This window comes from Littorina saxatilis, linkage group LG10, assembly GCF_037325665.1.
Source record: "Littorina saxatilis isolate snail1 linkage group LG10, US_GU_Lsax_2.0, whole genome shotgun sequence".
Taxonomy (NCBI): Eukaryota; Metazoa; Mollusca; class Gastropoda; order Littorinimorpha; family Littorinidae; genus Littorina; species Littorina saxatilis.
Window position 1 is genome coordinate 32835948 of NC_090254.1, and position 12500 is coordinate 32848447.

Sequence of the window (12500 nt, forward strand, 5' to 3'; positions counted from 1 at the left end):
TTTTTATATTTAGTCAAGTTTTGACTAAATATTTTAACATCGAGGGGGAATCGAAACGAGGGTCGTGGTGTATGTGCGTGTGTGTGTGTGTGTGTAGAGCGATTCAGACTAAACTACTGGACCGATCTTTATGAAATTTGACATGAGAGTTCCTGGGTATGAAATCCCCATACGTTTTTTTCATTTTTTTGATAAATGTCTTTGATGACGTCATATCCGGCTTTTCGTGAAAGTTGAGGCGGCACTGTCACGCCCTCATTTTTCAACCAAATTGGTTGAAATTTTGGTCAAGTAATCTTCGACGAAGCCCGGGGTTCGGTATTGCATTTCAGCTTGGTGGCTTAAAAATTAATTAATGACTTTGGTCATTAAAAATCTGAAAATTGTAAAAAAAAATTTTTTTTATAAAACGATCCAAATTTACGTTTATCTTATTCTCCATCATTTGCTGATTCCAAAAACATATAAATATGTTATATTCGGATTAAAAACAAGCTCTGAAAATTAAATATATAAAAATTATTATCAAAATTAAATTGTCCAAATCAATTTAAAAACACTTTCATCTTATTCCTTGTCGGTTCCTGATTCCAAAAACATATAGATATGATATGTTTGGATTAAAAACACGCTCAGAAAGTTAAAACAAAGAGAGGTACAGAAAAGCGTGCTATCCTTCTTAGCGCAACTACTACCCCGCTCTTCTTGTCAATTTCACTGCCTTTGCCATGAGCGGTGGACTGACGATGCTACGAGTATACGGTCTTGCTGAAAAATGGCATTGCGTTCACTTTCATTCTGTGAGTTCGACAGCTACTTGACTAAATATTGTATTTTCGCCTTACGCGACTTGTTCTTTCTTTTTCTTTCTCCTCCTCACACTAACGTTCCTATTAAACTTAACTCTTTTTTTTAATGATATTTTCAGCCTTGTATAAAAAAGACTGCGCGTGTGGTTTTTGTTTGTGTGTGTGTGTGTGTGTGCCTGCGTCAATATATACACACTTTTTGAGCATGTGTGCAGTGTTTAAATGGAATTGTAATTCCTGCGCTGCTTTTAACTCGTGTTTCCTGTTTTTGTGTGCACTTTTGATTTGATTTGATTTGCAGTCAGTGTGTCCGCACGCACATGTAAAATAAGTCTCCTTTTTGTTTCGTCGTTCTAAAGTGTAGTAGGTCCTACACAAAACGTCACAATTTAACTGTCTATTTTTCTGGTCCATGATTTGTAACCCTGTTGTCTGGGTTTTCATTATCAGTTGAATTTACAAGTATTTACAACTCCTTGCTTTTATTTACACAAATGGCAGACATGACAGTTACAACATTCAGTGAGGTGATTAGTGAACATGTAGTTTAATTAATTAATCATCAGAGGCAGTTTCAGCTAGTACCTTTCTCTTTGGACTGCAATTATGCATCTGGATTTATTTGTTTACCACAAAATCTATTTTATTAGGACAGGTATTACTACAATTGTACCATGATTTTCGTTCTTGCAAAACACAAACGAAATATACACCTTAAACAAAGAAACAATCAAACTTGTATCAAAAGCGTTCATACAAATTCACTTTCACATAACTTTCTTCTGTTTTACCATCAACAATGCTGTCATATTTTTTTTCAAAAAAATAGGTTCTTTTGACAATAGAAATCACAAAAGAAACTTTCTTTCTTTCTTTCTTTATTTGGTGTTTAACGTCGTTTTCAACCACGAAGGTTATATCGCGACGGGGAAAGGGGGAACACAAAAGAAACGGGAAACCCCATTACAGTTCATGACGGAAAATGAATCATAAAATGAGCGCTTTTGCTGCTAGCCCTGCTTACCTCCCCTGGCGCGAGCGCGACAGGACACGGGTGAACAATCGCTTCTTTGCGATGTGTAAATCAGTACTTTTCTATTTTATTCTGCAGCTTAGGTAACTGTGCATAGTCTTCATTGTTTTTTAAATTTGTGGTGTCGAGGTATGTCCAAATCATATGCTACCCATCTTTTACACATGGCGCAGTTACCCAAGCTGCAGAAATTAAATAGAAAAGTACCGATTTACACATCGCAAAGAAGAGATTTTTCACCCGTGTCCTGTCGCGAGCGCGACAGGGAGGTAAGACGCTTCTCTCCCTTGGGCCAAGGGAGGTGACCAATGCTAGCAGCAAAACCGCTCATTGAATGAACAACAAGTTTTATCCTTTATGCAATGGCACATTGTGTCAAAAATAAAATGTAACAAACAAAGAATTATATCAGAGCTACATTAAAAAGTGTCACTTCCGCGGCCGCAGAATGAATGATTTTTTTGGTGTGTTTTCTTTATTTTTCTAACTACTTCTTCTCTCCACTGAAATTTCTTTTTTTTTGTGTGACTAGAGTTCTTTCCTTCTATGTTTTCCTTCATATTGTAAGCCCTTTTTGGTTTGTGCTACTTTTGTTTTTGCTTTTTGTTTTCCTGTGTATTTGTTGTCCGAAGAAACCTCGAAAGGCAAAAATTCAACTTTGTTTTTAGGCCTAAAAAAAAAATAGGTGTGGTTACGGTAACCCGACCTACCCTATTTTCAGGGGCCGACCCTATAACTTTTTATTACATTTGTAAAAATAAAAAATTTTTAATTTTTTACAAAAAACGAGTACAGAAAACGCAATGAAAGCGAAAGCGCTCGAGTCGCACACTTATTTCCCTGTCAAGTAGGTTTCATTTGTACACTACCTTATTTTTTTGGCTGTTACCTTAACCACACCTCTTTTTTTTTGCCTTATCTGTGCTGTCTTTGTGCTGGTGAGCTCCTATTTCTTTTGTTTTTCAACTCCAGCTGAAAAAATGAATGGGCAATACAAAAATAACATTATCCTAGCACCTGAATAAAAGTTACAGTCACAGTGTTGCAGTCTTATCAGAGTAATATATTATGTAAGCCCAACCCCATTACCAATACATGTACACACATGTACACCCCAACCCTTATATATCTCAGGCATGGGAATTCCAAAATAGAAAAAACTCTGAAAATAGGCCGATGTCCGGGGGCCGCCTAGGCTCCAGCAGGGTACAGCCGGGCAGAGCCCCATTGGGGGGAACAGGGGGGCAAAGCCCCCCAGAAGGAAAACGATTTTTGGCATTTTAGACCAATATTTTGAGAGTTCTCGTGTAAGCAAATAATAAATAGAGAGACAATAGTATACATATAATTTAATTTACCTTTTTTTGCCGCGGACAATTTTTAATTTTCGCTGAAACGTAATTTCCTGTTCGCGGAAATCCGCGATTTCGTGGATAATTCCCATGCCTGATAAATCCCCCCTATAACCTGCAAATATAATGCAGTTAAGGGACAGTTCATTCATAATTCTCAGTACCAAAATATACAAGCTATGTACCTGCAATAATAAAATAAATAGAAAACTGCATGAAAGACTGTCTGACTAAGTGATTTGTATACAAAATCAAATCTTACAACAATGTGTAGAACATAACAAATGAGAAAGACGGGAGCGGGGAGCGGGAGGGGAAAGGGGGAGATAAAGCTTATGTGAACATTAATTAAACCAAAACAAAACTGACATGATTAAATCTCAGTTTCGGCATCCTCACATTAAAATGTATCCACATACATTCATCTATATCAATAGCCACCTTGTGTCATCGTCATAAAAAAGCAAAACAAGGCGTTCATAATAAGAGCAACAACATGACACAAATTCCAGCTTTGTGGTACAAACAAACAAAAAGTATGACAGCTCAATTGAAGCAACATTACCAAAAATCATCAACTGCTAAACAAACAAAAAGGGTGTGACAGCTCAAACAAAGCAACAGTACCAAAAATCATAAACTGCTAATTGCATTGAAATAATGTTCCTTGCAGACACGTTCCCTCTCGAGTACACAATCATGTAAATCACTACCGATCTGGCCAGGCTTTTACATGGGATTAAGAGCATTCCATCTATTAACAGCATTCTATCATGAGCATTCCATCACTTGCACATATACTATTAAGAGCATTCTATCACGAGCATTCCATCACTTGCACATATACTATTAAGAGCATTCTATCATGAGCATTCCATCACTTGCACATATACTATTAAGAGCATTCTATCATGAGCATTCCATCACTTGCACATATATTATTAAGAGCATTCTATCACTATTCACTTGCACACATTCCAAAATTCAACAGCCTGCATGGCTGTGACTTTCGTGCAGCACAGTAATTTTTTTTATGGATGAATTTTTCAGCTTTTTCAATCAAAGGGGCCGGTTTTGAACATAAACAGACCTGCCAATCTAATGTGAAACCTTGAGTGTACGTAGGAATAAACTTTTCATAATTTTCAGCGTTAGCTGATGATTAAGTGTAGCATTGTCTAAAATCATTCCCACAGCCACATTTAAACTATTTCGCGCAAAAATATATCACCATTTTTTTGTTAAAGTTCATTTAGAAGAAAGAAATAAAATGTCCAATAGAGAGTGTCTGCAGTGCCACATTTCTGTGTGGACAATGTTTTGTGACACAAATTGTGACCGCTACATGGAGTTAGAATCTTTCTTTCTTTCTTTATTTATTTGGTGTTTAACGTCGTTTTCAACCACGAAGGTTATATCGCGACGGGGAAAGGGGGGGAGATGGGATAGAGCCACTTGTTAATTGTTTCTTGTTCACAAAAGCACTAATAAAAAAATTGCTCCAGGGCGGCTTGCAACGTAGTACATAATATGACCTTTACTGTGAGAATGCAAGTTTCCAGTACAAAGGACTTAACATTTCTTACATACTGCTTGACTAAAATCTTTACAAACATTGACTATATTCTATACAAGAAACACTTAACAATGGTAAAAGGAGAAACAGAATCCGTTAGTCGCCTCTTACGACATGCTGGGGAGCATCGGGTAAATTCTTCCCCCTAACCCGCGGGGGGTGGAGTCAGAATCAGAAATGAGTACCAGGACTCACCGTAAAGCGCAAACTGTTGCATGCTTGTGGATATTTTGTTATAGCGTAGCAATTTTAAGCTGGGTGCAACTATGAAGCAATTTGTCGTAAGACGTTAGCATGCTACGCGTAACAGTTGGCAGCTCTGCATAAATCCAGCCAAAAATAAGTTTCCATTCTGCACAGAAATTAGTACCCAGGCTGTAGATTTTAGATTTATAAACAAATAAAAGCATGGTTTTATCCCATAGACCATTTATCCTGGACCGCCAACTAGCTCTCTCTCCGCTCTTTCTCTCTATTACGAGGTAGCGGCCTCTCGCATTTAGGAACCTACGCTTACAAGCCTTTCAGAAATCAGGGGGACGTGATATCCGGTGTCGATTGTAAACATGGACGAAGTTGCCGAGGTAAGTTCTGAAAATGCTAAAATAAACTCAGCAAAAGTGCATATGGAACATGTTTTTCGATTAGTTTTGTTAAGTTTAGTTTGGAGTTTTGGAAAATCCAGTTCATTGTCACCTCCCATTGTCACAAATAACTGAAGCGTGCTTTCTTTTCACTGTCTTCGAATCGCTAGCCTTTCAAACCGGACGCGACGCGCCCCTGAAAGTCGAGAGTCGTAACCTCGAAGGGTCACGTGACGAGTTGGCGGTCCAGGCTATTTGGTCTATGTTTTATCCCATATTGAAGCCTGAACATATCTAGTGTAATTCAAGAAATGAAATAAACAGAAGGATTAGGTATCATCTTTAAGCAATATCATTAGTGATCATGAAAACATTGCAATGTAAAAATGAAGACTTTCAATTTACTCAAGTTTATTAACACTTGTTTATAATCTCATATCGTTACACTGTTAGCGTGATAAAGTAGCTTTTTCAACGGCAATTCAGTCGTCCAAAAAGGCATCTTTTTGACAGCACGGTGTTAACATAAGATATAATCCTTAATTGAGTGAAAAATGTATCACTAATTTAAACTCTAAAAACATTTATCACTATCAGTTTAACTTTCTAATGCACTTTTTTTTTACTATTTTTATTTACCTGATGATGTTGGAATTCAAAGGAAGAATTTTCCTATGAAGAAAACAACACACCCTTGACTTTTCTCTGGACATTTGATTAAAAAAAATCTTTGAAGTACACTTTTCCAATGTATTCATGCACTATGCATATTTTGAACGAAACCTCATCACAACATCTAACAACAATGAAAGATAATCACCTCAGCCTTATATTTGTTATTTTATTCAACTGTTAGAAAAATTTGCAAAATGTTGTTCAACAGTTTGAGTTAATTCAAAAAGTCAACAACAACAAAAATAAGCAACCAAAAAACCATTCAGTTATAAATAAAGCAAGCTGTAAATAACTTTTTTTGCTAAATTGTCACCAAAAAGAAATATATATTCTTGAAATGTAACTTTTTTTTTCTTGAGCTAACATCAAAATTGTACACCAATGAAACAAATTTTGAGCTCATGGGAACATTCAAATGAGAGGCAATCAGAGTTGGTTTTATGCATGATTAAGATTAGGATATACTCTTTGCAACAACCATATCCAGGTCATACCATTCGTCTAATCAAGGAAATCAACATTATTATAAACCATGATTTGATCTGTCAACAATATCCTACATGTACAACAATCTGACAATTATCTGTCAACAACATTACAACAATCTAATAACAAATAAGTCCACTTCGTGTTGTCAAATCATCTCTGTCCATACACTGTACTAGTACAATGATGCAAAGTACACTGATGCTTAAGCCCATCTTTAATTGAGCCCAAAGTCGACTTTGCAAAGACTTCCCGAAGTCTTTTTACCGAAAATTTAGTGCTATAGCTTCGTGCAGCAAGCTTCGCGTAGTCGACTTCGCCCAATTAATGACAGGCTTAATCCAAAGCTTTCATTCCACACAGTCTTCCGGAACTGCTGACATCTACAGTTCCGTATCCAGTTAGGGACTCAGCTGTTTTTAAATTGGCGCAAAACAGAGGTCGTAGCATCGCTTGTAGCAGACGGTTGCGTTCGTCAGCCTGACTTGCTCTCCCGGATGTTGTGGCCGTGTGGGTGCGCGCATATCCACATTCTCACAACAGACGCTATATGAAGCACGCTGCCAGGATTTTATTATCCACAGTGCCGTATCCAGTTAATCAGCAAGTTTACTATTCAAGTTTCAGCTATAACCTGAGCGACAGTTAGCGTTTCTTTCATGAATTCAGAGCAAACAGTTGCATATCCTTTACACTTCTCTGAAAGCCCACGAGCACAATTAACCTCCTTCCATTAACCATGACCATTCAGCAACTATAAAACAAAGACCCTAAACCAAAGTTTTCACAAAAGTTAAAGCTAAAGAATGTTATCAAAACTGACCTATTAGCTTTTTACGAGAGTATTAGACTAGACTATTGGTCCTGGGTTCGCAGCCCCTAAGACAGCATGAAGAGATTTATTTTCTCAGTGTCAGTTCAGATTTAATTCACATGTCAATCACCTCCATGTGCCTGCAGTGTTCATCAAGATTGGCGTGAATGTTACAGATCTCGGGTTGATTTCTTAATATGCAAGGGCCTGGCAGCTGATCAAACATAACGTGAAGACAGCATGTGGCTGCCTGAATGGTAGGAATTGTTAAAAAATAAAAATAAAAATAAAAAAAGGAAAGGATGCACTCTGACTGAAAGCACTGAAGGCAGATTCACATCCTGTTCATATGATGAATTACAAGCATTGATTTCACATCTTGACTTGATGAACTGAAGTAACTTCTTCCTTTGATGAAGATAAGTCATTTTTTCGCATCTTGACTTGATCAACTGAAGTTAAAGTTTCATTCTTTGACTTCATACATTCAAGAAACAGTCTCACATCTTGACTTGATGTCGATTTTAAGCAATTGTTTCTAAATATATCTCAACTTGTTGAATTGAAGTAAAAATGGTTTCACATTTTGACTTGAAGTTGGAGCTCTTGTTTTGATGAAATGAAGTATTACTGTCACATTTTGACACAATCAGCTGAAGCTTATAGTTTCATACCGAATTGACTTGATGAATTCCTGGAACAGTGTCACTTCTCGCCTTGATGAAATTAAACAGCTGTTTCACATCATATGGACTTGATCCACTGAAGTAAAAGTTTCATACTTGAACTTGATGAATTTGAGTAAAACAGTTTCACATCTCGAATGGATGAATGCGTGACTCAGATCCACTGAAGTAAAAGTTTCATGCTCCAACTTGATAAAATTGGAGCAAGAGTTTCATATCTCAAATTGATGAATGTAAGTAGCTGAGTTTCACACGGCCACAACAGAAGCATGATTGTAGCTAAATCCTGCTGATTTAAATTTATACAATGCGATGTCCAAGGTACACAGTTTTGAATTGTGCCGTACCTGCGAACCAGAGTACATGATAGCTAGCTGTGATGCATTCAAAAGCGTGCGCTCTTATTCTTCGAGATCTGTGAACTGAAGGAACAAATGATGATTTCATAGTACTTATTCATTCCTTTACTTCATCAAATTGACTCATTTTTGTCCATGCGCTGTGAAGTATTAAGCTTGCATATTTGTGAAAACTTAACATTTGAATCATCTTTCTTCTGCAGTGAAATGTCAATCTTGACTGGTGAAACCTCACATTAAGCCCAGATAAAAGAGAAAAAAATAAAAAATAAAACAAATTAAAGGGGAACAAGTAATAGACAAAAAGAAATAAAAATGAAACAACTTCAACAGATTCAAAATATCTATAGACTGAAAAAATGTATAAGGCTTTTCATTGACACGTTGATTATACTGGTGTTTCAATATATCAAAGCAATCTGTAGAAGCCTCTTAAAATGACAAAAGAATCAAGCTGACAACCGCCACAGCGGTGAATTAATTTAATCCGTTTCCATAGTGGTAACAGAAGAAAGCAATCCATCCTCATATATATTTTTTTCAAAGCTTGGTGACTTAATTTCAAAGCTCGCACGTCCACTTGTAGAATGTCAGAGTATTTAACTCAAGCAGTTTTTGTGTGATAGAGGTGCATGAGTGCCACTGTCAATGCAAATTCTGGTACACCTCTTCTGGGGGAGGTCTGAAAACAAAAATGAACAGTGTAAGGAAAAATGTGGATCAGACAAGATGATTCTTCAGTAAAATATCGATTTCAGTGTTAGGTAGTCGAGCACTAATTTTCGTAAAGTGGAACCCACCCTTGCCACTAATTCTGGAAAGCGACCACCGGCCCACAACAAACAAACCGAAAGATCTCAGACAATAATTTTTTTCTTCTGCAGTGGATTACACCCCCCCCCCCCCCCCCCCCCCCCCCTTAAAAGACCTAAAACAAATCTGAGAAATTCAGGTCTTCAAAAAGAGGGAGTCTTAAAACGGGTAGATTTACAGACGTTATGAACAGAAAGTCTGAAAAAGCAAGGTGGTGAAAGGGAGGATTAAATCGGGGGGTCTCAAATGGGGGATTCCACAGTGTAACATCCAATTCACAAAACCGTAATGACCCACTGTAGCAATTTCTTTCTGAATGTAAGATTTAACACTCTTCGAAGAAGTAAAACCTCTAAAATACCAATAATGAGTGCATGGTGAATGCTTTCAGTTTCATGGCTTATGCACTTACCTTGGCGGAGCTTTATCCCGTACGTGTGCGAAAACAGGCGGCAAGGCCGGATTGTTCTTGTTGTGTTGTCGCGCGCTGTCAGTGGCGTACTTTATGTTGGTGTATTCTCTGCCCGCACTTTGGCTCAGCTGCACAGACAAAAATAATTTATTTACAGAGAATACAGTGGAACACCCCCTTTTGAGACCTCCACAAATCTGACAAAATCAGGTCTTTAAAAGGAGGGAGTCTTAAAATGGAGTAAATTTACACAGGTTATGAAGAGAAAGTAAAAAAAAAACAGGGTCTTAAAAGGAGAAAGTCTTAAAGGTGGTCGTCTACATTTTTACTTTTTTTCAATAATCTTATGGTTAGATTTCGCTAAAAAGTTATGTCAGATGATGAATGAACCATGGGGAAAAAAGTTATAGAAAAAAAAATATATGTATATATATATGTGACTCACGCTTCCAATATTTTGTTTTCTGTTTGCTGAAAACATGTGCTTTGCCTAAAAATACTGACCAATCAAATTCATGTCACTATGCTTATAGCCACGCCCAAACAAGTGCAGCAACAGTTTGACACTGGAGAGCTGTCCACGCTTTTTTTTAAACGCACGAAATGCACGGGATTTGAGAGGAGTTTTGCGCTTGGCATTTTCCAAATAAGGATATCCTACTATGAGTACTACGCTGGAATACTACAATGAATTTTCAAACGGCTACACTGGCTTCGTCTTTCCTGATCGAAAGGGGGTGTATTGTTGATAATTGTAGATAATAGACTCTGCATTTTAATGGTCAAATGGCGATTTCGGTATAAAAATGTAGACAAGCACCTTTAAATTTGGGGGGTCTTAATTTTTAAAAGGGGGGTTCCACTGTATACGGGTGTAACTGAGTGCAAATAGCACAACAATCACAATCAAAGTATATACTCGCCTAACACGCTTGAGATTTACTGGCCGATGTGAATGCGTGATATATTGTGTAAAAAATTCCATCTCACACGGCATATTGTAAACGCCATGAGCCTCCCCTCTGGGAGGGTATGTGCGTAGAAATACTCACTAATAAATAAATAAAAATAAACCCTAAGCCAGACATCCAGGGTTGAGAATGTTAGAGCTAACTTAATAGCCCTATAAAACTGTTATGGGTACTCAAAAGTTCCCAACAACATATAAGTGTACAGCAGCAGCCAGACCCCATCACAAACAGAACTCTACAATTCACAGGTGTCAGCGACGTAGAAGTAACGTCCAGCTATAAATAGCTTGCGCTCTTCAACGGCTGACAACTGCAGAGCCTGCTGTGAAGGGTGATGCAGTCGTCTCCCTGTCACACAAGAAATTACAGAAGGTTGCACAAAGACATAACACAACGCTTTTGCTTTCGTCGCATTTCAATCTTTTTTTTAAAAATCGTGTTAATCTGGTACGACACAGCAAGCCATGTAATATTCTCTATTTATACAATTTTGTCTGGATAGAGTGCATTGAACGTGGACTCTGGAAAATACAGGAAAATCACTCGTCATACCTTATGAGCCTCAATCCCAGAACAGCAGCAACAAAGTGGTTAAAAGCCACTGACCCATCCCATTCTAACCATGAAACTTTGAGGAGAGTCATGAACATGCCCACCTGTCCAGCAACTAGCCGTGACTTCTCGGTCTCAATGTAGCGGTGGACGGCCATGTAGACGAACTTGTACTGCGCCTCGGTCTGCACCATCCCCGACCGCTGTGACCGCACCATCAGGATCGTCTTCTGGATGTCGATGTCGCAGTCAAACCCTAAGACACACACAACCATTCTAGCTGATGAATCGGCCTCACTGGAAGAAATCAGTCTTTAAGGCGGAGCTACCATGAAAATATACCGTTTTTCTCTTCAACTCATTGTCTCCCAGGTACGGATATATCCATACCCACTCATATGATTCTATCTGACCAGGTACGGATATATCCGTACCCACTCATATGATTCTATCTGACCAGGTACGAATATATCCGCTCAGACTGTTAGCTTCAGTCGCTTCCTGTAACGTCCATCTAACGCCTGCATTCCAGCGTGTTGATACACAGTTACTACACAGTTAATACAATTCTGAGTGACCTGCTGCAGCACAGCTGGTCTCGGCTAAAAAAAAACTTGGTCAACTGGGGTACAAAGTGTTAAGTCATTTGACCACAACATTCTTGAAACAGAACTGTTTGTTGTACACCAAATTTTAACACAAACTGTTCTGTTTCAAGAATGTTATGGTCAAATGAATTGAAGAGAAAAACGGTGTATTTTCATGGAAGCTAGCTCCTGGCCTTAAAGGCTGATGAGTTGTTTCTATTGGACCCCAGAACTTTTTTTGACCCCTAAATCAAACAAAAATGTATGTATTCAAAATTACAAAGCTCGATTTTGCAGACTCAACACTGAGAGTGACTCTTCTCCGACATCCAGTGGACACTGCTCGCATAATTTCCGGCCAATGAAAAGCAACATGTGCCTGTGTAAATAAAAAGAAAACTTAAAAAAAAAAAAATGTGTTTGAAGTGACCGACCTACCGGGCCTAACTTTTTTGGGCCTTGTCACTGGAAAAAAACCTTCTTGTTTGTTTTCACCTTAGTTTGCCTTTCGCAGTTGTGTGAGTGAGATAGCCTAGGCAAGTTATGTATCTACTAGACATGCACACCCACACACTAAGGGAGACTAACCTGGTATGTCCAGGTCAAACCCAGGCTTGATGGCATTCCCTTGTTTCCTTCTACCCTTACTTATTCCAGTTTTCGTAAGGTTTATCAGTTTTTTAAAGGACTCAATTAAAGCAAAGTAATAATATGGCAACATGTACTGCACGATTGGGGTGTGCACGTTAAAGATCCCACGATTGACAAAAGGGTCTTTCCTAGCAAAATTG

General features: G+C 38.0%; 1 protein-coding gene across 2 annotated transcripts in view; it reads right to left on the reverse strand.

Annotated features, from left to right (window-relative positions):
* Window positions 1-2212: 2212 nt before the first annotated feature.
* LOC138978619 (tyrosine-protein phosphatase non-receptor type 11-like) overlaps window positions 2213-12500 on the reverse strand; it is a 50317-nt gene continuing 40029 nt past the window's right edge. For both annotated transcript variants that reach the window (XM_070351380.1, XM_070351379.1), the window contains exons 13-15: window positions 11227-11378; window positions 9600-9727; window positions 2213-9056 (exon numbers count right to left, since the gene is read on the reverse strand). In XM_070351380.1, coding sequence (XP_070207481.1) covers window positions 9020-9056; window positions 9600-9727; window positions 11227-11378 — 317 coding nt within the window. In that variant the 3' untranslated portion in view covers window positions 2213-9019. The remainder of the gene's footprint in view (window positions 9057-9599; window positions 9728-11226; window positions 11379-12500) is intronic.